Source organism: Cuculus canorus, chromosome 7, assembly GCF_017976375.1.
Source record: "Cuculus canorus isolate bCucCan1 chromosome 7, bCucCan1.pri, whole genome shotgun sequence".
NCBI classification, from domain to species: Eukaryota; Metazoa; Chordata; class Aves; order Cuculiformes; family Cuculidae; genus Cuculus; species Cuculus canorus.
Window position 1 is genome coordinate 13284578 of NC_071407.1, and position 24625 is coordinate 13309202.

The 24625-nt window shown below is 39.2% G+C and overlaps 1 protein-coding gene across 3 annotated transcripts; it reads left to right on the plus strand.

Moving 5' to 3' along the window:
* Positions 1-243: 243 nt before the first annotated feature.
* PCGF6 (polycomb group ring finger 6) lies at positions 244-23464 on the plus strand. 3 transcript variants are annotated; one of them, XM_054071604.1, is made up of 10 exons: positions 244-583; positions 1710-1809; positions 3191-3287; positions 3856-3911; positions 4682-4741; positions 5349-5457; positions 9592-9619; positions 12886-12984; positions 16734-16820; positions 17157-21832. In XM_054071604.1, the coding sequence occupies exons 1-10, from the start codon at positions 287-289 to the stop codon at positions 17169-17171; spliced, it is 948 nt and encodes a 315-aa protein (XP_053927579.1). In that variant the 5' UTR covers positions 244-286; the 3' UTR covers positions 17172-21832. The 3 variants fall into 3 exon arrangements, with proteins under 3 accessions (XP_053927579.1, XP_053927580.1, XP_009554083.2); XM_009555788.2 differs by lacking the exon at positions 17157-21832 and adding an exon at positions 21839-23464 and having other exon boundaries at positions 245-583; XM_054071605.1 differs by lacking the exons at positions 9592-9619; positions 17157-21832 and having other exon boundaries at positions 16734-16782.
* The last annotated feature ends 1161 nt before the right edge of the window (positions 23465-24625 follow it).

Consider the following 24625-nt stretch of genomic DNA (forward strand, 5'->3'; position numbering starts at 1 on the left):
CCTTTACCTGTGCTTCCTTAGCGAGTCACTTAATTCTCAGCTGGGGGAGCGACGACCGCAAAAATCGCGTCAGCAAAGCAGCTGCCGGCTGGGGCAGCCGCGAGGCCTTCGAGCAGTTGCGCATGCGCACTGGGGCGGGTATGTGTCCGCTAAAACTATAGCTCCCAGCATGCCCCGCGCCACTGCGCACGCGCACTGAAGGCGGCGCTGCCGGACTACGGCTCCCACCGTGCCCCGCGGGCGTGTGGTCCCGCGTCTGCCCCGGTGCCCGCCTTCCCCCTAAGCCATGGACACGGAGGTGGATGTCGGCTCCGCGGTCTCGGGGCTGTCAGGCGGGGAGGGGGCCGGTGCGGGGCCGGCCGAGGAGGACCAGGAGATGGAGGGGGCTCCCGGTTGCTCGGGGTCGCGTTCCATCCCCTTCGAGTTCGAGCGGAGCCGCTCGGAGTCCAGCGGCGATGAGGACGATGAGGAAGACGACGAGGAAGAAGAGATGGAAGAGGAGGAGGACGAGGATCTCGACGGGGACGCGGGGGCTCGGTTCGGCACGGATGACGGGGACCTGGACTCGAACGAGGACCGGGAGGTGAGGGGAGGGGGGGGCGCCCTCTGAGGCGGGGTGTGCTCCAGGCCCCACTCCCAGCGTACCCCGCGGCGCGCGTGCGGGTGTGGGGCGTGGGGAGCCCTTGTGCCTAGTCTTAATCTGTCTCTCTCCAGTTTATACTGATTGCCCCTGGTCCTATCACTGTAAGCCTTTGTAAAAAGTCCCTCCCCAGCTTTCTTGTAGTCCCTTCAGGTACTGGAAGGTCGCTGTAAGGTCTCCTCGGAGCCTTCCCTTCTCCAGGCTGAACAACCCCGACTCTCTCAGCCTGTCCTCTTAGCAGAAGTACTTCCGCCTTCGGATCACCCTTGTAGTCCTCTGAACCCGTTCCCACGAAGCCATAGAATGAAGCCATTGAGTTGGAAGGGATCTTAAAGATCATCCAGTTCCAATCCTGCAGCCATGTGCAGAGACACCTTCCCTTCGACTGGCTTTGAGACTAGAGGAAATGGAATGTAAAAATCTAATGTTATCTTTTTTTGAACAGATCTTGGATCATTGGTATAGAAGAAATCTTGTTTTGTGAAAGAGTAGACTTCGGGCAGGAAAATTGCCATGAAACTAGTTATATGAGTTCCTGATAAATGTATTTCCTAAGCAGAATTTAAAACAGTGAAATGTCAGTCTTTGCTTCAGTTTGTATTTGGGTAATCCCTAGCTGTGTAGAGACACAAGAGACAGCGCTGGCTGAGTGCCTGATTGAGGGCCCTAGCACACTTGCTGAGCTTTTCAAATGATGATGATATTTGTTAACAATATCCACTTCAAGCTTGCTGATTACTGATCATCTGTTAAAGGGTGTATCCAAAAAGCTTCCCCCCTCCCCAAGGATTGTGTATAGTTTGCTTGTCAGATGTGATTCATTAAACAAATTGGATTCCCATTCACTAAAAGGTCAATTCAGAAGATTAGATGAAAACCTTTAGAAAAGAGCTGTATGTGAGGAATGATTGACTTCATTGACCTCTTAGGAAAACTCATTTTTGTAGCAAGTTAGTCCACGTTTTGGGGTTTTTTTCATAGTTTAAAGCTGTGATATTCTGGAAGCTGCAGTCAGGGAAATTACATGAATTAGCCTGTGTATTCATACTCTTGCAAACTTTCTTTATAGCGTATGATAAACCTCGCAGAGTTGACCCCTTACATCCTGTGTTCCATCTGCAAAGGTTACTTTATTGATGCTACAACTATTACAGAATGTCTGCACACCTGTAAGTATCAGAATTGTCACTCTCAGAGTTTTGCTTCAAATTCAAACAAAAATTGGCTGTTGAGGTGGCGTCAGAAAGATAATTCTCTGTTTGACGTGAGCATGTGTTGTGTTTATTCTGTTCCTTAAAGGAAAATATAGTTGTGGATATTGTAAGCATCAGAAAATCGTTAAATAAATCCATCGTGGAGTCAGCGTACTTTTCCATATTGAGAGCAAAGAAGATGTAGGGAAAAATAAAGCCCAAGTAAAACAAAACCAAAACTACTATGTATTTTCTTTAGACTCTAGGAACTTGAGTATGTAACTGGGAAGATAAATTTGAGTTGCCCTGCTCATAATGGACTAGAAAGTTTCCTAAACTATTGCTGATATGAGTTTGTACATTCACAGAACTCAGTAAGCGGCTGTGTGGAAGTACCAGTTCAGATAAAGAAATGGTTTTAAGCATCTGGGAACAGTTAGTCTTTAAGCTGATGAATAGAAGTAGATAGGTAATGAAAAACTGATTTCCTTTTTCCTGTCTTGTTGTTTTTCCCTTCAATGCTTGTGTTAACAGTTTTTCCCTTTCTAACCGAACTATTTTCTCTCAAAGTCAATAAACCCCATTTTGTGAAGCTGACTCTTTCAGCCACACTTATGTTCCCACCTGAATCCAAGAATCTCTGGTTCCTAGTCCATCCAGCTGCTAACTCCTCTTTTTTTTTTTTTAGCTTTTTAATATTCAGCGCTTTTAATATATTTAATATTTAAATATTTAATATTTAGCCCTTTAATATTCAGCATAGTTTGTAGTTTAGGAAAATGCACAACTGCTAGTGAGGACAGCATAATGTTGCAAGTGCAACTGTGATGATCTCTCGGTTTCCTCATAAATGTTGTGGAAACATTCTATGTGTTCAGGCTGATGTGGGGCTGATTGGACAGGAAGTTAATTATTCTAGATATTTCCACTCATTTGCTTTCCCTCTAAATTTTTACACTGCAGTGCAAAGTACAAAGTAGAATACAGTGGCAGAATTGTAAATTCTTGGTTTGATTCTACTACTGAAACTGTTTGTAGTGTGCTTTTCAGCAAATCTTTTTATCTGTAGCAGTCTGTTCTGTCGTTTTAGCTCTACTTGTGTTCTGGGTAACAATTAACAACACTGAACACCTAGCTTTGCATTACTCCAATTAGGATTATTTTTTGGAATGACTGAGTGTTCAAGGGTGTTGTGTCCTGTACAAGCAGAAAGCTGCTGCGTACTCGAGTCTGAAAGTTGAAAGACTTGCGTTGTTTTTGCTTATTTGAGAAGTCTGAGTGTATTTGTTTCTCTTGTTTAAACAGATGGTGTTGTGTAATTGAGGTGTGATGTTTATGGGGTTTATTTCTTTTGTAGTTTGCAAAAGCTGCATAGTGAGACACTTCTACTATAGCAACAGATGTCCAAAATGCAATATCGTTGTACATCAGACACAGCCTCTTTATAACATCAGGTAATGACATCATGTCATTTTTACAGGTATAACTTTTTTTTCAAGTTTTACTGCTTGCTTTTAAGTGCTTTGCATTACAGCCCTGTAGTGCTTTCCTATTTCAAATGAATGAACAGTTACAAGAAAGGCAATGTGTTATTTGCTTATGTAAGCTTCATGTCAATAGTGAAGACAAAAGCACTCAATTGCTTGCTTTATCTAATTTGTATCCCTTTCTCGGGCTTGTTACCTCCACTCTGAGTATTTTTGTGCATTTGCTTGGTGTCACAGGTGATACAAGATCTTAACTATTTGCTACAATTCCCTTTTAGACAAAGCTTTATTGGCATCTATTTATTAACTCTGAAAGTTGAGTTTTAGTACCTTGAACTGTTCACGAATTCTTGAAGGATGGTGCTTTCAATTTTACATGGCTCTTTCTGTTGGAGTTCTGCTGTCAAGTTGTGAACTTAGATAGATACAGAGTTGCTCCTCTGTGACTGTTCTCCTTATGTATGTCATATTTCAGCAGTATATTTGGTGTCTCTGTTACAATTGAAAGAGACAATTTTTTTTTTCTCTTTCATAGACTGGACCGGCAACTGCAAGACATAGTCTATAAATTGGTTGTCAATTTGGAGGAAAGTAAGTCCCTTTATTTTATTACCATCTAGAGACTGAAAAGAGTGAACAGAAACAGTCATTCAAAGTCGCATTTCTACTCTGGGCTCTTTAAAATAGTTTTGTAACATTTGATTATAAATCCCGATTAATTAGCTGTGCCAACTAGCATCTTTCTGGCTACTAAATGCTATTATGGATAGTGGTTTGTACCCCATCTCGTGGAACATGGACGTTGCTGTATCCAGATAATATTTCATTGTCACGCCTTGTATTTTTGTAGATATGCAGAAGATATCATTCTAAGTTCACTTGCCTCAGTGGAAAAAATGTTGCCAACGCTGATTCTCTCAAATGTTTTTATTTTTCCTTCACTGCCATGTTTATATTTCTGATTTTAGTTGTGTTCACTGCCATGCATCATTTACCTTGAACTTGGGGAGCCAGTGAATCTCCACAGTCCGTGTAGGTAGACTGAGTGAAATACATATTTAGTGGATATGTGTGGACTACAGATGGTATAAAAATAGACTCGGGACAGCCAGAAGAATACTAGTTTTATGCCACCGTTTCAGTATGGTTTATGGTCAGTTTCTCATTCTTCTCAGTTTTAACTACCTCTTAGTGTTGGTATCTAAAGTGTCCAGCCTCGTATGGAATACCAGCAAAGATGAGCATCTGTAGGAACTTCGACAGTGTTTACTGCTTTGACCATTGGCAACTTTATGGATATTCTCAACATCCGAAATACCATTCCAATTGGTTCTGTATCCTGGTTTGGTTTTCTTTTTCAGGAGAGAAAAAACAAATGCATGACTTCTATAAAGAAAGAGGATTAGAAGTGCCCAAACCAGGTGAGCTGTAATCACTTTAGAGGACACACTTAAGGAAATATTTACTGTATCACTTATTCTTAAGGGCTATCCTAGAAATATTAGCTTACAACTGAAGAAGGTATGTAGTATTGGAGACTTGGGATTCTTGGTTGTCTGATTACTGTGACTTGTCATGGTTTTCCAATTACAAAAATAGAAGATGGAACCAGTAGCACATAAACTGAGATCGTGGTTGGATTTTTTTAGAAACTGATTGTATTTTGACTACAATCAGGAAATAGATCCAAAACGTGCATTAACTTTGGTTTTTGGCCCTTTATAGTGCTACAAAGGAGTAAAAATAAGAACTTCAAAGTCTGACAGATAAGGGATTATTATAATTATTTTTTGTCTTACTATCAAATAAACAGCTTTTTGGAGAGATGCCAGGCTGAAAGCTAGTGAAGTGCGGGTTCAGATACACAGCATGAAATGTGTGAAGAGCTGATTTGGTCATAAAAGATTGGGATGAATTGCATGGGCACTTTTTCCTTGTGAAGTAATCCGTTTTGCTTGGTGCATGTTAGCAATTTATGCTGCTTTTATTTCAAGCTGTGTTTGCATTCTGGCTGTTTGAATATTTTAGCTGCCCCACAGCCAGTTCCAGCAAGCAGAGGAAGACCTCGGAAAGTTCTGGGCTCCATGTTCCGGATCCCACCAGAACTTGACATCTCCATACTTCTGGAGTTTATTGGGTGAGTTATGGGCAAATGTAAGAGCAAGTGACTGATGTGAGCGTGCCGCTTGTGTGTGTGTGTCAGACTGTTACTGGCTCATAGTTTTCATTGAATGTGCGTGTCCTCCATTTCAAATAGCAGATGGGGAGCTGGTTTTAAGTTACAGTGCAAGTGTGACAGCCAGCTGTGTTGTAACTAGATGATGCAAAAGTTAAAAGCGTAAGGTGTCTTCCTATGAAAATATCTTTCTGAAAAGAAAAGTGTAGTGTTAAAACTTTCATGTGTTCATTTTATTTTTAACAAAGTAGTGTATTCTTACTAAAGCGAATGATGAAACAGTTTTACACTTCCTTGGTCCCTGTAGGTGGCAGTACCCGTAATACTGATTGTGCTAAGACTTGCTCCTGTAACTCGGGGACTGCAGGTACAACCTAGGCAGCAAGTGTAGAGTTCACCTAATGCCATAGGTGGGATAATAATGTGATCTACTCTTACGTTTTCTTGACAGTTTCCCAGACTTTGAGCTATACTGAAGTTTTTGTATCAGGCGACAACTTTAGGCATGGATTATGGGGGAAAAATCTAGCCCAAAAACTTGAGTTGTTTTCAGGAATATGGGAAGGCAAAATTGTATTTCTTTGGCCATGTGCAAGTTTACATGTTAGTGATTGAGAAATGGTAATTGAGAAGAGATTGAAAGCTCTAACTACTCTGCCCAGCACCATACAGTGCAGAACCTCAGTTAGGGCGAGGCACTTGACTTTTGTGCAGCTCTTACCCCTCTACACAGATTGTGCCTGCTTTTGGCCTGACTTTGTCTGAACAAAGTATCAACACTTGTCAACACTTTGTCTGAACAAAGTGTCAACAAACTTTGTCTGAATGTTCAGGGCACTTCACTATGTAATCATAGCAGACTATTACAGAAATGATGTGAAATCAAGCCCTCAGCAATTGGGAAATTCTAGCAGTAAAGTATACAGTCTTGATTCAGACTCACTATTATGGGTCATTTTATATGTTAAATCCGGTGTCTCCACTGTGTCTCACTTTATTCAGCGTGCAGAACAAATTTCCTCCATGGGTAAATTTTGGACAGGTAGGTGTCGGCATGTAGGTTTTTTGTTCTGTTGGCTTTTATTTTGTGGCTTCTTTATTTCTTTAAATGGATGAGGAGTGGGATTGCAAGAAGAAAAGAGAAGGCTTTTAGAGCTAAACCTCTAGGGAACAATCCCTAACTGTGCTGTAGAATGTCCTTGTGAATCCACACACCTGAGTTAATTTCAGTGCTCATTTTCTGTATGCCTGAGTTGCAGAACTGCTGAACGCTCACAAGCACAGCTGAAAGCAGTGGGAGTCATGACTGCAACAGTAGTGTCAATTGTTCTGCAGACAAAGCCAATCTCAGTCCCAAATTGGGTACTTGGAGTTCTTGGTTACTTTTCATCATAGTCTGTCTCAGGTTCCTCTTTTTAAACAAGGTGTAATACTGCCTTTCTGCTGAGTAGGATGGTATGGGAATACATTCATGTGATGAAGAAATGAGACTGAGGAAATTAATGCTTTTGCAGTAAGAGCAGGTTACTCTCTTACTGAGAAGGCCAAGTATTGAGCGGGAGAGAAAAGCATAAGATGTTATATAGCTGTTCGGCCTGTGACCATTGTATGTAATATACTCAAAACTTTATTTAAGTACAGTTTTTAGTTTTACTTAGAAAGGCTTTTTTCTCTTTAATGAATGTGGTATAAAACGGGTGATGTGACCTGGTGCTCGGATATACTTTTTCCCCTCATTGGTTAAAATGCGATTAAATATAGACATAAGGTAAAAAACTGTACTTTATTTAAGTACAGTTTTTAGTTTTACTTAGAAAGGCTTTTTTCTCTTTAATGAATGTGGTATAAAACGGGTGATGTGACCTGGTGCTCGGATATACTTTTTCCCCTCATTGGTTAAAATGCGATTAAATATAGACATAAGGTAAAACGCTTTGACTGAAAACAGGTAGAAAAGAGTAAATTTACTGATATTTACTCTACATTTATGTTGGGTTAGGAATGAGTATGCTGCTATTTTATTGCCTCGTTTGTGACTGCATCTCCTTAAGCATCCAGATATGAGTTTGAGGGATGCCCATCTGGGGGCCTGTGATAGGTGCCGGTCACTGCTGTGCTAGTCCAGCAGGTGGCAGAGGGAGTGTGTGGAATGAAGGGGCATAGGAACCTGATTTTATACCAGCAGCCTCATGTCTTCCTCAGTGATAATTTCATTGTAAAATGACTTTTAGAAAGGGAATTAGATTTCAGTTCCAAAGATGTCCCTTTCAGGTTGGAACACATGACGACTCTACAGGAAAGCTTCCTTAGATTTTCTTGGCTGCAGGATTAGATGGAGTTTGAACTTACTGTAGTGAAAATACTTTGGTTTATATCTCCATTGCAAAGATCTCCTGGTTATTTTTTTTTTGTTCCCCCAACCCCGTGATTCTCAGCAGGTACGTTTTCCTTTTTTTCAGAGGAAAAAAAATGTCAGGCAACTTAGACCTCAAAACTAGTTAATGTTTATCTGCCTGTCTGTGAAGAAAGATGACTTTTGAATCTCTGTTGTTGCATTTGTTTTTCTGGTAGTTTTATTTCAAGGTTCCATTCCAGTGTTGGCAGCAAAGCAGGTAATACTGTACAAATACTGTCTATGCAATGTGAAACTGTCCCCTGTGGATTTGTTACATATGTGGAAGGAAGCACAGATTGTTTCTAGCAGAAAAAAAGAAGGATGATGCCTTGACAGCATCTACTTTGCAATTAATTTTAGTGACTTTTTTGGTACTTTGTATGGGCAGGGGTTGATGCTTTTTTTTTTTCTTCAAAGGTCAAAATCAAAGAGCTTATCTTGGCCATGAGAGTGGAAGAAAGCTCTTTAGATAAAGAAAACTTGGAATAGATCTGACTAGCCAGCAGAAATTGTTACTTTTAAAGTTTGACTGTCTGTATTGTGGTATTAGAGCATGTTACGTAGTTGCCTGTGGCTGTGGAACTGTATGAACAAAAATGACGGCTATAGTGGAAAACGTTTTCTATGTTTATTTCCTAGTAACTTTAAATTTCATTTTTGTGACAGAATTTGATGATTGTTTTACTTAATTCTGATAGCTGGTACTACATATTTGGAGATGTAGATACTCGGTTACAGTAAACGTAAAGTGTCATGGTAGTGTGTGGTCTGCACAAGCATTACAAAAGCATTTCTTTGCTATATCAAATGGTCAGTAAAAGTATAGTTGCTTTATAGTGATGTTTGATTTTTTGCCCTCTCCAGTGCTGTGAAATAATGCTCTTTTTTTTTCCCCTCTCTCATACATACACACTTGCTAATGCAATTTTTAATATTTAATAATAAATATAATTTAAATAAATAATTAAAATGAATTTAATATTTAATAATAAAATGTCATTAATCGGGCTTGCTTCATTTTGAAATTTATACATTGCACTACAAGATGGAGGTGTGGAGCATAGATGATCACCTGCCCTTTGTGGAGATCAATGAAACTCTGTTGAAGTCAGCTGGGAATTCAGTCATTTCTCACCTTCGTGTGTATTCCACCTTCCAGAGATAAACCTGCTGCTTTTCTGAGTTCCTAGATAGCGTTAAACCTGTGTTAAACATAGTCTGGAAGACCAACAACAGGCCGGAAAGCCTTTTTGGTGGTTGGGCGTATTCTGTCAACAGATTCTTAGCTACTGTCTGCTAAAGTCCCAGATATCAAGGATGATAAAGTGTGGATGCTTAAGCAGCATTAGTGTTACAAGCTGCTCCTATGAAAGTGATTGTTGTGTTATGTATAAAAATGGGTTTAGGCTGTGTTGTGTTTTACCATTTCATGTAGACAAACCTATTACCATTTCATGTAGACATAAATAGCTGAATTCACAAGAAAAATGGAGTACCACATAAAGGGAAGGAGAAAAAGATATAAAAATTTGGTCTAATATTATATTCTAATAGAATTTAATGAAAGGAAGAATCCGATTCAAAAAATAAGCTTGATATGCTAGACTACTAAATCAATGTCACTGTTAAAGAGCTTTAGGATGTTAATAACTGTGAACCTTAGCAATATTGACTCTGTTTACTCTTCTCTTGTTTTTCAGAGCTAACGAAGGCACAGGGAATTTTAAGGTGCAGATGTGATTTGAATTTTTCTTATATTTTACTTCAGAAATCTGTATAACCTGAATGTATTTTAGTTTGTTCTTCTCACACTGAGCACAGCCTGAGCTTTCATCAGCATAGTAATAACCAGCCCTGGATGACAGTGTACTTTCAAACCTGCTGTTGTATAGCATCACAGAGTAGGAAGAGAGTGCTTCTGAGGCTACATAATGAAAGTTTTGGTGGGAGAATGGGAATGATAATCATGAAATCTCACTCAGGTGTTTCTAGCTTGGTATTCTAGCATATCTCCAAAAGGTGTGCTGCTATGGCTTTTATTGCAATCCTAAACAAAGGCATAGACATTGTCTAAAATACTCGGTTTTGGAGAAGGTTCTCAATTGTAGTCGAAAGCTTGTGTAGGTTGTTTAGAGAACACTAGCCTGAGGTGTAACGATAGTACCTAAATTGTGATGTGCTTAAACATTTAACAGAAAAACTATATATAAATTGTTTGGATGGCACAGTGCACCTCCCTAGCCAGCAGAAAGCTTATTCTTTTCTGCATCCCTTCACTGACAGTGTTTTGTCTCAGTGGTAGCTGGCAGGCTAAACAAGAAATAGTGTTGCTAATCCTTGCTCAAGAATATGGGTCTTCTTGCAATACAGATCATCCTACTAAGCTGCTTCAGTACTAATTCATAGAGGACCTTCAGGCTGTTTGCTGCCTTCATGATTCATGTGCTGTAGTTAAAGATGCTTGGAGTTTGTCATTCCATTAGTTTGGCTAAATATTTAGAAAACAAGGCTCTATGCAAGGGCAAGAAGGAGATAGTCTAAAATTGCTCAGCATATGGTGCATTTAATCTTTCATCATATTGGAATTGTGGGACTGAAAGGATGGAATGCACAGAATTATGGAATATGAGACACCTAACTGGCACAGTTAGCAGGAACATTTTACTGTCGAATAATTTGTGAAAAAACATGTTAGTAACATTAATTTTATTAATTCTTCTGGTTGTACCATTTTACTGATTTCCTTAATGTTTTCAGCCGAGTTGATTTCTAGTCAGTATATTTTCAGGTTCAAATCTGAACTGTTAGATTTTGTTACAGTTTTTCATACTATTTTTAATAGCAATTACATTTATTATGACAGAGCTTAGGAGGCAATTTCAAATTTTCAAATACAGAAATAAGAATTTTCACAAAGTTAAAATGTGAGTACAGTTTTGTAAAACAAAAGTAATCTGCAGAAGGAGCACAACGTTCCTGAAAATGTTCACAGTCATTTTTCATCATCTGTTACACCCCAACACCTACCTAATGTTCTTAATTATCTTTTTTGTTACATTTCACATTATTTTTTTCATCTTCTTGCCCTTGTATCACCTCCCATCCTTCTTGTCTCATATTTGCCCTTCTCTTTGCTTTGTTTTTTATCCCATTCATTTTGGGCCACACAAGAATGACTGTTGGGCAGTTCAACCATTTTATTAACTTACATGTTCTAATATTAAAATTTGATTTGGACACCTCCTCTTAAATGCGCCGTTCCAACATGAATAGCCTTGACTTTTTAAAAAGATACTGGGCGCAAACATCATTAAGGAGTATTTGTGTTTCAGGAAAGGGGTTTTTTTGTGTGTGCAAATGTTTTGGGTTTTTTTCCCTTTTAAGCCGTACATGCTCCTGCTCAGTTTAACTCGAGTGTTCTGAGAATGCTGAAGATGTAAGGCTGCTCACCATTACTCACGTAAATAGTTTCATGCTGCAAGTAATCCTACTGTCCATAGACCACAGTGCCACTGAGCTTGTGTGCATATTTACACTTCTGTACCATGTGTGAGTCATAAGAAACACCACAGCTTTTAACTAGTATTTTTCTACAGCATTTTCAGACTCCATGCTGTATGTTGACTCTATGCTTCACACTCTCTTCTTCCTTTCTGTCCTCATGTTCTTCACTATGCTTTATATCTTCACACTTCTTTTATTCCACTTTGTGATGATGTGGTTTACTCATCAACCTTCCAAATCTTCCACTTCTCACAAGCCATATCCTGATCCATTTTTAGCATTGCTATGTCTTTCATTATTTTCCATTACTTTTTTTTCTGTCTTATTTTTCTGAACTAGATGTTGAATTTCATATCTAAAGGGTTTTCAACCTTTCTTTTTTTTTTTCAAGTGGACATGAGGGGGAAGGGAACAGATGACAAGGTCTGTGTCCACGAACTGTGATTTATACATGCAGTGAGCATAAATTCATTATCATGAAGCATGCAGCAGCATGGTTCCCCATGTCTGACTGGCATTTCTAGCTCTTGTACATGAATAGATCAAACTATTGGTCCAAAACCACAGTTATCATGCATATGTATTTAAATTCATGATTGAATTCAAGGGATTCTGTGACACTCTGACCCCTCTTTCACATTTAAAGAATATAATGAGCCTGGATAAGTTGCAGCTGTTCAGAAGTCAACATCAAAATCTAGTTAATTGACACAAAAGGTAATCCATTTATCACTCTGAATGCAGTCATCTGCTCTGCCTTTGTGCCTCTTCACGTAGCTGCCTGTATCACTGGTTGGCTGGTTTAGATTTTATCTGTAGAAGAGAAACCTATTAAAATTTTTGAGGCATAACAGATGTCTTGTCATTACAGCCCTTGCTGTAAAAGTATTCAGAAATCATACAAAAAGACTTCAGTCCAATCTTGCCCTTGTATTCTGCATAGCAGTTTATTTTAATTGACTCTGGAATTTTATGGACTAGTAAGTTGATTCCAGCCTAAGCCATAATACTGCCAGGAGACTAAGGGACATAAGGTCCTTACATTATAAGATGTCATAGTCTAAGTGTCTGAATCATGTTTGGTACACAAACCTGATTTGGGGAAGATAAGGAAACTTGGGAAAATAGTTCATTTGCTTCTGACGAGTAAATGCTTGTCAGGGTTGAAAGTCTTAAAATGCCGTGGTAATACTGATGTCTATGCAGAATTAATAGCAAATATTATTTTCTAGTACTTCAATAGTGAAGTAAGACTGAAGTCAGTAGTTGATTGCTTTTAAAAGTTGTTTTAAACAGCGGGAAGTTTGAACTTGGAATTTTAATACACTTTTAGTCCTTTCCCTACAAAATAAGCTGGAAGTAGATCAGAGAAGTGTCCAAAAATTTAAGCTGTCTCCCTCTATTATTGGCCTTTTGCTTGGGTTTAGGGTTTATGAGGTATGATGGCTGAAAATGTATAACATCATGAAATTTACATTTGTTCTTTGCAGCCTTTGGAAAAGAAGTTTGTACGTGTTTCAGCGGAGGCAACAATTGGGCATGTGGAGAAATTCCTCAGAAGAAAAATGGATCTTCACCCTGCTTGTCAGGTATGCCACTTGCAGCGGCACTTTACAAGCTCACGGGGATTGATTTAATGCCTATGCTTCATGCAGGACATTTCCCATAGTTTGTTAGAGTCTGGAAATAGTGTTAGCTTTTTTTCAGTGCAGAAAGGATTGAAAAATGAAACAATGTTGTGATCTGCAAGGAAGGTCTCTCCCGACTCGTTTGCAAAGCATTTAAATTATCATTATAATACTTTATTATTTGTATAGAATTTCTAGCATGCCACTTAAGATTTCAGCAGATGAAACTCAAAACCAAGAGGTACTGCTGTTTGGAAGATAAAACTGAGTATATAAGCAGGAAGGTGTGTGTACGTGGGAGGATATGAAGGCAGAGACTGAGGTAGGAGCTGAGTAATGCTAAAATTCAGCTGAATGTTGAAGAAGCAAACAACAGCTAAGAGAGAATGCTACTGTGAATAGATGCGTGGAAATAAAAGGTATGAATGCAAATGTAGGCATGTGCCTCCAAATAAGAATACAAAGGAGCAGAATATGGCACAGAATTCAGCTTCATATTTCTCAACCATTTTGATAGGAATTGCGTGTCAAAACCAGTGTTCAGTTCTTCAATTTATTTTAACACCCATTCAATTGAGAAGGTGCAGGAATTCCGTCATATGTAAACAATTCTTAAAGGCAATTATTGGCAAATCAAGCCAATACTGCTGTGAATAGGCAAATGGTGGAAATTAAGTGCTGGCTTTGGATTTACGGCTGTATTTTCATACAGCAGTAACTGTCTGAGACAGTACAGCATGGCTGTGTGCCTCAGTAATGAGTTATTCATGCTGCTTACCTTTTCGGTAGTGACAAAGCAAATCAGATATAAATTATTCATTCTGAGGGAGTAATGTATTTTCATATGCTCGTTTCCTCTCAGTGAGAGTCTCTGTAGTTTTCAGGTAGTGTTGAGTTCATATTCTGAGTAGATAAAAGTATCCTCACAATGAGGCTAGCGAAAATTCCAGCATTAACTGAATCGTTTATTTGAGGGGAAGGAATTGTTTCAGAATGAATGCTAGTGTAACTACTACTAGGCAGAAATTCAGGCTTTGATGCTGGAATGAGAAGATTAGGCATTTGGGATTCAGAGCACTCTAACATGGTAAATGTGAAAATTCTTCTCAATTTATTAGAAGACACTGGAACTTTAATGACTACTGTTTGAAACTGCAGCAGCAGCATCAACAGTGAAATATCTTCAAGCATTCCATTCTGTTTTGAAAGATTGTCAGCAGTTGTCACTATGTCTGTTTGCATCCTATATTGGGCAAAACGAGTGGATTTTCTGTTTCTGTTGAATATATAAAATGTGTACGTATGTATGTATGTTTCAGTAGGAACAGGATTGAGTTTTTAGTGCCTCCTAGTACAAAAATCATAAACATGAGCTTATAAAGCAAAAGTAATTATACTCATTATCACTGGAAAGCAAAGCTGGCAATAATCTTTCTATAATAGTCTTCCTGCAATAATAACTGTAGAGGCTAGAAGGCAGGGGAAACACCAGAAATAGCTGTAACCAGCTTTCAAAAAGAAAATTATATTTCTTTCCAGTTCTGTGTTAAATACATCAAATGTTGCTGTTAATTCTGTACATGTATGTATATACGGATCAATACCTATTAAATATTTAATGTTATGTCCAGATTAGATTTTACTAGGTTCCCCCTAGAAGCTAAAAGCAGTTTACATCTTCTGCACTATAGGTTTCACTAACATGAATAGAGTATTCTACATTATTCTCATACTAACCAGATGGTGAAGGGAATTAGTCCTTTTTGAGCCTCTAAGGAGTAGAATCCTCATGGCCCTTATTCACAGAACAACGCTGTCTGCCAGCACGAGGCATAAATCTTCCTAAATCTTTTCATGGAGAGCAAGAGAGAGGTAGTGCGCTAGCACGCAGAAGAGCATAAATTCAGGGAAGTTGAATAGCTGAAGCACACAGTGCATCCTGTAGTGAAAAGTAGCCATCTAAGAGAATACATAATGATATTGCAGTATGCTCCCCAACTACTGCAGTGGCAGTGCTAAGAGGTTTTCCTTGCAGAAATCTGTGGGACAGCTCATTGTCAATCTTTTCAACTTTAATTTTGAGGTGTTGTCATTGTAATTCATGATTGGGGCTCAGATGAGAGCCCTGTCATTTCCATATCTAGAAACTGCTCATAAGGAAACTGCAAGCAAGCTGCAGTTCAAAGAGAAACAGTGCTGCGTTTGCTGCTCTAATTTGACATGTTAGAGACGATTTATGTTATGCACGGTAAATTCATAGTAACTATATGGAGAAGCTTTTTCATGTAGTAGTCAAGGCAAACAATTCAGAATACCTCATTGTGATTTCTTTTCCCTTTTTCCCTAAACTACTGGTTTTGTGGGCTGCAAAGTGCCTCCTCTGGAATTGCAGGCATCATTGACATAGTTTAGCTGCAGCAGAGGACGTTACTTAGAATTGCTGAGTATGCCCTTCACTCACATCACAGAAGTAGTGATTGCATTTGGAGGGAGGACATTGTGAAGTAATTACTGACAGTGGTATACAGTGAGCTATTCTCTTCTGTTAAAACACTTCTTCCGAACAGTCACATTAAGCAGACTTATTCACCTGTTTTCTCACTCAGGATAAGAACGAAGGTAGCAATAGAGCATTTTCTGTCAGTGGCACAACCAGCTTATCCTCTTTTGCAACTGCGGAGTGTCTTGATGTTTGTGGGATCATTTTAATACATGATCTAAATTCCCATTAAATTAATTACAGTTATTATTAAACAATTTTTTTTCAACAGATGCACCAAACTGTGAGTGAAGCAATACAGTGTATTCTCTGTTCCAGAAGTGAGCACCAGGTCGAGGGCGTGGGGTGGGAGGCAATAATGATGTGCACACTAAATAGTATCATAGTATAGTTAGGGTTGGAAGGGCCCTTAAAGATTATCTAGTTCCAACACCCCTGCCATGAACAGGGACATCCCACTAGACCAAGCTGCCCAAGGCCCCATCCAACCTGGCCTTGAACACCTCCAGGGATGGAGCATCCTCCCTGGGCAACCTGTGCCAGCGTCTCACCACTCTCATGGTGAAGAAGTTCTTCCTAATGTCCAGTCTAAATCTGCCCCTCTCCAGTTTATACTCGTTCCCCCTGGTCCTATCCCCACAAGCCTTTGTGAACAGCGCCTCTCCAGCTTTCCTGTGGCCCCTTTCAGGTACTGGAAGGTCGCTATAAGATTTCCTCTGAACCTTCTCTTCTCCAGGCTGAACAGGCCCAACTGTCTCAGCCTGTCCTTGTAGGGAAGGTGCTCCAGCCCTCCAATCATCTTTGTAGCCCTCCTCTGGACCTGTTCCAACAGCTCTATATCCTTCTTACGTTGAGAATTCCAGAACTGAGCACAGTATTCCAGATGAGGTCTCACAAGAGAGGAATAGAGGGGCAGAATCGCTTCCCTCAGCCTGCTGGCCACGCTTCTTTTGATGCAGCCCAGGATACGGTTGGCCACCTGGGCTGCGAGCACACATTGCCGGCTCATGTCGAGCTTCTCATCGACCAGCACCCCCAGGTCCTTCTCTGCAGAGCTGCTCTCAAAATACATTTGGACAACAAAGGCGGAGATGGCTTTAGTGTCTGACATGCCAGAATTGAACTCTTCTAATCACACTTAAAGGGTTTAGGTACTGCTTTGCTAGTCCAAAAGTAGGTTGAACTTGAACGTGTTTGTGTTCTTTGACAGGTAGACATAATATGTGGTGATCACCTTCTAGAACACTACCAGACACTGAGAGAAATTCGGCAAGCCATAGGAGAGAGTGCAGTACAGGTACGTGCGGCAGCTGGGGCTTTGTTCCAGGTTCTCTGTTTTAGAATACAAGAATACTTTCTGAAACTATCGGGTAGCACAAACTTATCTGAATAAGGCACTTGAAAAATCTCTCACACTTAGGCAAAATGTTTTTTATAGTGCAAATAGAGTTGAGAAGTATGCCGTGTGCCAAGAGTGTTCTTGACAGTTTGATGTTCTGAATACAAGGGTTGTGTGGTTTAGTTGTTTTTTTTTTCTGTTCTGAAACGATTTGCTGTTGTATCAGTGCTAAATTATACCAGCCTTTCAATTAACATTCCTTATTTTCCTTTCTGGCGATTGCCTCTCTGCAAGAAATCAAAGGACTGAAGCATCCCAAGTAAGGCTGGCCTTGTGACTGGGTCAGGGGAGTAAACATGCTTATAAAAGCACAAATCAAAGATACGGAGAGTAACAAATGCAATTAATACGCTTGATGCACATTGTACTGGTCACAGCATGAGTGTATAACCAAGTATTTCTTGTTGATAACTTTGTCTTCAGTGCTGTTGGCTCTGCAAATAAGAAAGCATTTTTATTTCCTTGGGGAGTCTTTTGAAGCATCTTGGTAGTGGGAAGGGTCACAATGTTTTAGAGGTGCAGCAAAACAGCGGCATAGTCTGCCCAGTGCACAGTAGGTGTAAAATCATCATGTATGATGAACTGTATATTAATCTAAACTTGGAAGTCTGAAAAGTTAATGTTTAATACAGTGAGAAGAAACAGGGTTTTTGTTGTTATTTTGTTTGAAAAGCAATCTAAGCAGATGGCAGAAAGGCTAAAATAGTAGCAGATTCAGTCTTCTTGACTTGTTTATGCACACACAAGCTCAATCCTTTACATTTAAATTTCCCTACAAGAGGGCTTCTGTGTCAACGGCAAGGAGTGGAAAGCTGATCTTGAGCTGTCTTGGATGCTGCATCAACTGTACCTGATTTGAGTAACTAAGAGGGATCCCGCAGTCAGGGCAGTCACGTGTGGCTCATGCTGCAGTGTTGGCAGACATTAAAAGTCTTTTGAGGCTTGTGTTGAGTACCTCAGTTTCTGCATTTGAAGGGAATAAATGCCATACTTGATGTCTTAGCTGTTTATATAATAATATGAAGGGAAGAAAAGAGAATGTAACCTAACCTGATTTGGGGAGCAAGGAATAGAAACCAGGAGGAAGCCTGCACTGGTAACAAACCTGCTTCTAACATAATGAATTTATGTAAGTAAATGTAAGCAATTAGCACAGTGATGGAAGTGTCCTGTACTAAAAGCTTCAGTAAATAGCAGGGGGGTGATTTATCTCTCAGTCCAGGGGTGTAGTCACATGTATGTGCATTTAGACTTCATCTTAGTACAAGAGCTTTTCATAAATGAAGAATGCTCTTGAGGCAGCACTTCAAAACAACCTGCATAGGTTTTGTTGCTTGTCAGAAATGGATCTGCTTAGCTGGAGTTTTGTGGGTTTTATTCTTGTCAGAATTGGGTCTGCCTGATTCATTTTCAGTGGTGAAGTGTCATTCAGCAGCTCCACAAAGACAACAGTCATCTTGGGATATGTTCTCCAATGATATTTCTATTCTCAGTATTATAAAATCAGTATGCAAGTGGTGATTTCTCACAAGCCTGCTCTTCTGGGTAAATAGAAGATCTTTGCTTTTTGTCAAGTCTTGTGCTTTCATAGTCATTTTTGCCAAGAAGTTTGAAAGATCATCCTTAATTTTTCTTCATTTTGTTACAAAACCTCCTAGGATGCCCAATAGTTACAGTAGAAATGCTAAAAATAACCATGATTGCTTCTTTTTTTTTAAATACATGCAAAATCTTGAAAATTATGACATTGTCATTTTTTATAATCTCACATTGTATTATTTGGCAGAAATAGAGGATGCATTTCTAGAATTAAAAAATCTTGGGAAATGTTTTTAGATAATTACCGAGGAAAAAAAAGCATAGGTCAAATCTTAAAATGGAATGGGTTGTTTTGTTTTCACCAAGACCTGAAATTCAATGAGGGACATGACTCTCTTGGCCCAGTGAGACTACAAATATGGAGGACTGTTTGATAGATTTTGCATTAAGTTCCAAGGGCATCTTGTGCCATCGTAACCTTCCAGCCTTTTCGAGCCAGTGTTGGAGTCTGGAATGCCCCAACAGCTCTCACCAGGATGCTGAAACAGTCTTCAAAAACCTGCCGTTCTCATTTACCCATTCCTAAAGTTCATTGTAGATTCATCATGCTAGGAAAATAACTACTTCAGTAGCTACTTATGCAATGCAGAGTAATTTAAAGGCATAGACACCGGTATATTTATTTAGATGGGTGCAATCGCTGTTAGAGGAAAAAAATAACTGCCCTTCTGAATCACGTATTTCACGTGCAAATTCGTTCACGTCAGCAGTTATTCTTCTTGCTGAGAAAAATGATTTTATGAATGCAGAGATGTTTCTCTTTGCCAAAGACATTAATTTTAACATCCCTTACTTGGCAGCATTTACATTGGAAGTTCTTCCAATGCAATGTAACATCACATATGTTGTGTGGAATTTTATTTCTGGAGCATAATCACTATACTTTTTTACAGGCTTTTACTCCTCCTAATTGGTTCTTAAATGCTCAGGAGTGTTTTGTGAAGATCTTGGGTGTTGAAGCACTGGTAACACAGGAATAACAGGGATTTTTTTCATACCTGTCCCTTGAAGTTAAGATTGATTGGCATTTACCCTACACTAGGCCCTCATTTGTCATCATAAGCATCCTTTAAACAAAAGCAAAGCTGCATGAGAGTTGCAGTGCATGTTTGCTGTTGGTCTGAAGCTATTTGTATTACCTGTAGCTGTCAAGTTAGGGAATGTTTACTTGCTGTAGCCTGAGCATAGTCCTTTCTATAGGTATTTTAATGTGCTGTCCTGCTTTTCCAGCATGACCCTTCTGGTTGTTTTTGATGGTTCTTATTAAATAATTCTTTAATCCACTTTTCTCAGTGCCTGCATTTTAATCCTTTTTTTGGATCTTTAGTCTTGATCTTAGGAATGACCTCATCGTTCCCGTGATGCAAAGCTTTTGGTTTTGAATTTCCGTAGATTTGATTTGGAGTGGCCAGAAGATTGTAGGTATAAAAGCGACAGACCAAGTTCATAGAAGAAAAGTCATCAGAAGACACTTGATACAAAGCTGCTTTGACTTCGGGCTTAGGAATTTCCTGAGAAAGACTTTTGAAATTGGAAAAATCTATAGGGAGGTAGCATACTTGTCCTTTTAGTGTATTTTTATCTGGACCTTCACCATACAGCTAAGTGGCCCTTTGATCTGCTCTGGTATGGCCTTTCTTAGGACCTTTCATGATTAATTACTTTTTTTTAATTGGCTTCTTTTTGGTGCCCTCTTTTCCTGACTTAGAATATTAATCTCTTTAAGTAAAAGGCAAAATATGCAGCTAGAAGCAGAGTTTCAGGTCTTACTAAGTGAGTATGTTGGCTGAATTGATCTAAGTATTGTTGCAGATCTGTTCCCTTTTGTTATGAATCTGCTTTCTTTCACCATCACATTTGAAAATTCCAGTAGCTCTTCCACTTCCTTTTTCCCTTGAAAATAACGTATTATGCTTTTTTCCTCCCAGCTTTGTTTCCAGTAGCACTATTTAGCAGCCAGACAAAGTTAAAGAAACTAACGGTAGAAGAGAGATTAAAATAATTATACGCAGCAGTAATTATGGTGGTTTTCTGCTGAAAGAGCTTTGTGGCACTAGAAGCAAAACGAGGCTATTTTTCTAATAAGAGGTCATCTTCCAGACAGAATGTAGAGGTGTCAATAGGCACTGTCTGAAAAGAATTCCCAAGGGAAGAAAAAGCGTGTGTCATGGAGGCGTGAAAAAGCACGTTCTGTCCTCTTGAGTCTTGTTGAGATCAATTTCTTAATCCTAAATTTCCTCAAATGCAAAATGTCTCAGATTATTTTGACTACTTGAGGCTACACCAACTGGTCAAAAGCATTTTTACATAGATAACAAATTATTGTTTTAAATATATATATTCTCCCAAAATACTGTATTTAGACTAAAATGGTAATTTCCATTTTTACTGTATTATAATTCAGAACCTGTAAAGGGGCAAAGGTCTTGTTACTGGGTTTTTTTGTAATGAACTTTTTAATTAAAAATATAGGTTGTTGGTTTTTTTTTAATGTGCGAGTATACTCCCTCACAGAGGACTGTGTAACTCCCCAGGGACGTTTATCTTAGGTCCTATGTGTTAATAGGCAAAAACATCAAAAGCAAAATATGGTAGAAGTTCTCATATGTCAGTTGTGATTAATGCAGTTTTCTCTTCAAAAGAAAATTTCTGTTAAAGCCTGTTCATATAAACAGGCCTAATGCAGCCTAGTGGATTGATGGTGGAAGCAGCCTAAGTGCTAAACCTGTCACCAACTGTGTGTGAATTAAGTGACGTAAGTAAGACTAATGAGTCAGGCAGTGCCCTGTTTTGCAAGTGAAATGCTTTTTTATGATGTGGAGTGGTCTCAGAAGAGGCGAAACATGACTTAATAAACTAATAGTTGCGGGGTTTTAATCTCTTGTATTCTTTACTTAATAAACGTATAGTAGTAGTCTGGGCTTTTCAAGTGCAGCTTTTGTCAACGCCTTCTAGAACTACTTAATTACATTATTTTTTTCTGCCCCGCAGTATCAGCTGGAAATCAACTTGAGTTGTAAATGAGAGCCTGTCGTATGAAGATAATTCCGTTATAACTTAAAAATAAAAGACAAGTATCAGGTGTTGCTTTGGGTTTTTTTAAACACACTTTTCCATCTCAAAGAGGGAAGGGGAATGTTTTTTTGCCTTGATATCAGAACTTGTGTTCAGATACAGAAGGGACATGGTATAAAATGATGAGAGAGATCAAAGCTGAGCTTCTGCCAGGCAGTGACTGTCATACCAGGCAGTGATGGAAATGCCTTGTGCAGAAGGTGGTGTGGTATGATGATACAGTTTCTTTCTCTTCTCTCTAGGATGGTTTACTTGTACTGCACTACGGCCTGGTGGTATCTCCAATAACTGTAAATTAAAGATTGATAGAATATTGGAAGGCAAAAGAATACCAAGTTATCAAGCTTCTTCACTGCACCAAAGGCGGTCATCATATTTCCTGTGACAGGAAGCAAGTAAAAGGAACCACCACACCACTAACTACTGTACGCTTGTAATGCAACGTCTTTTACCACTGTAAAAAATTACAGCTTCTCTAAGTACAGCTGTAGATATTACTATGCTTTGTGTTACAAATTACTGTCTTCAGATTTCACTTCGCTCAGGGAATTTAAATGCTCAGAGTAGCTGCATTTTTTTTACATTCTAAAACCACAAGATCATACGGGGTGAACAGCCTTTATTTTCTCTAAGCTATGAGATATTGCTTACTTCCTAAGTGTCTAGCTAGGGCAGTGCTCTCAGGGATGATCATGGGCAGTGTAATTTATTCTTGGGGGAGATGGTCATTTGCCTAAAAAAAAAATGTGCACTGTGATCATCTGTCTTCAGATGTGATTTGTGGAAAGGAAGGGAACTTGGGAATTGCAGACCAAAATAGGTAGAAAATGACGCATCGTAAGCATTGCTTTTTGAGAAGTAGCATTAAATTTAGTTGTTTTTCTTGAAGAAAGACAATTTCAATTGCACTGGAAATATATTTGCTGGTAGTTTGGCTTATACCAAATGGTGGATCATGCATCTCTGGTCTCACTGGAGATGAGCTAGCTGTAAGCTGGTTAAACTATGCATGAAAAACAAAAAGTAGCACCTCTTTCTACCTGCTTGCTGTATGTAAAGTAATCATGTATTTGTCAACTGATTTGACTGGCAGGACCATAAATCCTTTCACTATAGCACATATCTTTCTAGCAGCAGTGAAAATGGTAGCTTTTTCTGCTCTTTCTAATGTGTGTTAGTGCATTGTAGTGGAGACCAGGGCTGAGTAATGTAATACTTGTCTGTTACTACCAGATTCACAAAAGACGTTAGGTAACTTTAACATACTAAAATACTAGGTTTTGTGACAACTGTAATACTTAAATTCAATTTTGTTTAAGATTTCCATGGTTTGCTGTGCAGCATTGAGGACCAGAGCTTTGGATGTTATGGTATTGCTGCATACTAGGTCATCACTGTGGGGACTCATGAAAGTTAGCATTATGTGCTTCCTCCCTTCCTTACAGTCAGCTTAGGGAAAAAATGGGAGGAGATTCCCTTCTAAGGTGTTTCAGAGTACTTAATGTAGCTCAAATGCAAGGCTCGCTGTCAGCCTGAAAGATCTGGTATTCTTTGTCTAAAGAAAGCTTTCATGAATCCTTCCTCAGGTCTTTACGATAAACATTTGGTTTTGTCTGTGAAGATGACACCATAAGGGAAGAGTCTTGTTTGAAATAATGTTTGAAGTAATTCTTGCGATGCTTCTAAAATATGTAACAAAAACATTTCTAGCTACAAATTCCTATTTTACCTTTAACATTTTTATAAAAGTAGTGTTTAAATGCATCAGAAAATGAGATTATTTTGTAAACCCTTTGTGAGTTGTGTTGATGAGAGACTATATATTGTAACAGTAAAATAAACTTTATTTTAGCCAATTTAAAATCAAGCACTTGTGTTTCTATGCCATGCTGCCTGTGTCAGCCTCAAAATTAAAGCAGCTGATATTGGAACTGCTGGATGTGCTCTGGGGATGTTAGAATGACACGTTTCAGTTAGGAGGTTGAATGGCGAAGCATGGATCAAAACCAGAGTCTTCACTGAAGCAAACTGGGGTGTGTTAGGTGGAGTAACTTGGAATTTCTGTGGCTCTCATTTTAAAGAGGATTTCAGTGAGGAACAGCTCAGTAAAGATGTCAAGATGGTTTTTTTCAACACAGATAGAGGAGAAATGATCCTATGTAGTTACAGGACCCTTTTCTTCCTCAATATGTACATCTTCTTGTCAGAGCCACCTCTAGATTGTTTTCATTCATGTTTATGGCAGTTGTTATCGAGGCCCCTGTGAACCAGATCTTTCTCTGCTGCTCTGATTGTCCTGACGTTATACAAGGCATCTGGCTCGTATACTCCAAACTGCCGCTTCCTGCTTTGTTACCTCTCATGGGTTTGGTTTCTGTGCTTAAAAAAAGTTAGCAGTATTGTCACATATTACACTGCAAATTCTCCCCTAATCCAGGCTTGAACTTCATGTCAACAGAAGGGCTTATTTGCAAAGTTTAACAGATGTGCAGAAGCTGATAGTTAATTCCAATCAATGTCATTCTAGGGTACTGCTGACTTGCTTAGCTTCAAGATGCTGCCGCTGGCTCTGATGTCAGTGTCAATTTCTGGTTTGTTTTTTCTAAAAAGGGCTTCTGGATGGCTGAAGAGATGTTTGCTGTAGGGTAAACCACGTACCAGCTAAACTGCAGAAGGCAAAGGCTTCCTACTTCATTCTTGTAGTGGCTTAATGAGGAGGATTGAAGATCTGTTAGCTGTGATATTTTGGTATCAGTGCTTAAGTAATCTCTCATTTCCTTTTTGTACACTTATCTCTTTATTTATTCTTCATCTGCCTTCCGAAATCATAATCTTAGCTTAGTTTTTCCAGCTGAACATCCTACTGTCTTTCACCTCAAAGCTTACCCTGAAGGCGCTGCTGTTTCGTCTGCTCTCCAGCACCCGCAGTAGCCTCCAGGGCGTGCTTGGCTCATGAGCCTGCAGCGGGGGTGACCCTCAGCTATTGCCGAGGCTGATCTGTGGGCTGTGCGGTTTCCAGCATAAAGATC

What these genes read in the sequence shown, in the direction of transcription:
- PCGF6 (XM_009555788.2), top strand. Translation starts at nt 287, where the DNA reads ATGGACACGGAGGTGGATGTCGGCTCCGCGGTCTCGGGGCTGTCAGGC. An exon ending in CAGCCTCTTTATAACATCAG is followed by an intron (nt 3,288 to 3,855) that starts GTAATGACATCA and finishes TCTCTTTCATAG; the next exon opens with ACTGGACCGGCAACTGCAAG. An exon ending in ATCTTCACCCTGCTTGTCAG is followed by an intron (nt 12,985 to 16,733) that starts GTATGCCACTTG and finishes GTTCTTTGACAG; the next exon opens with GTAGACATAATATGTGGTGA.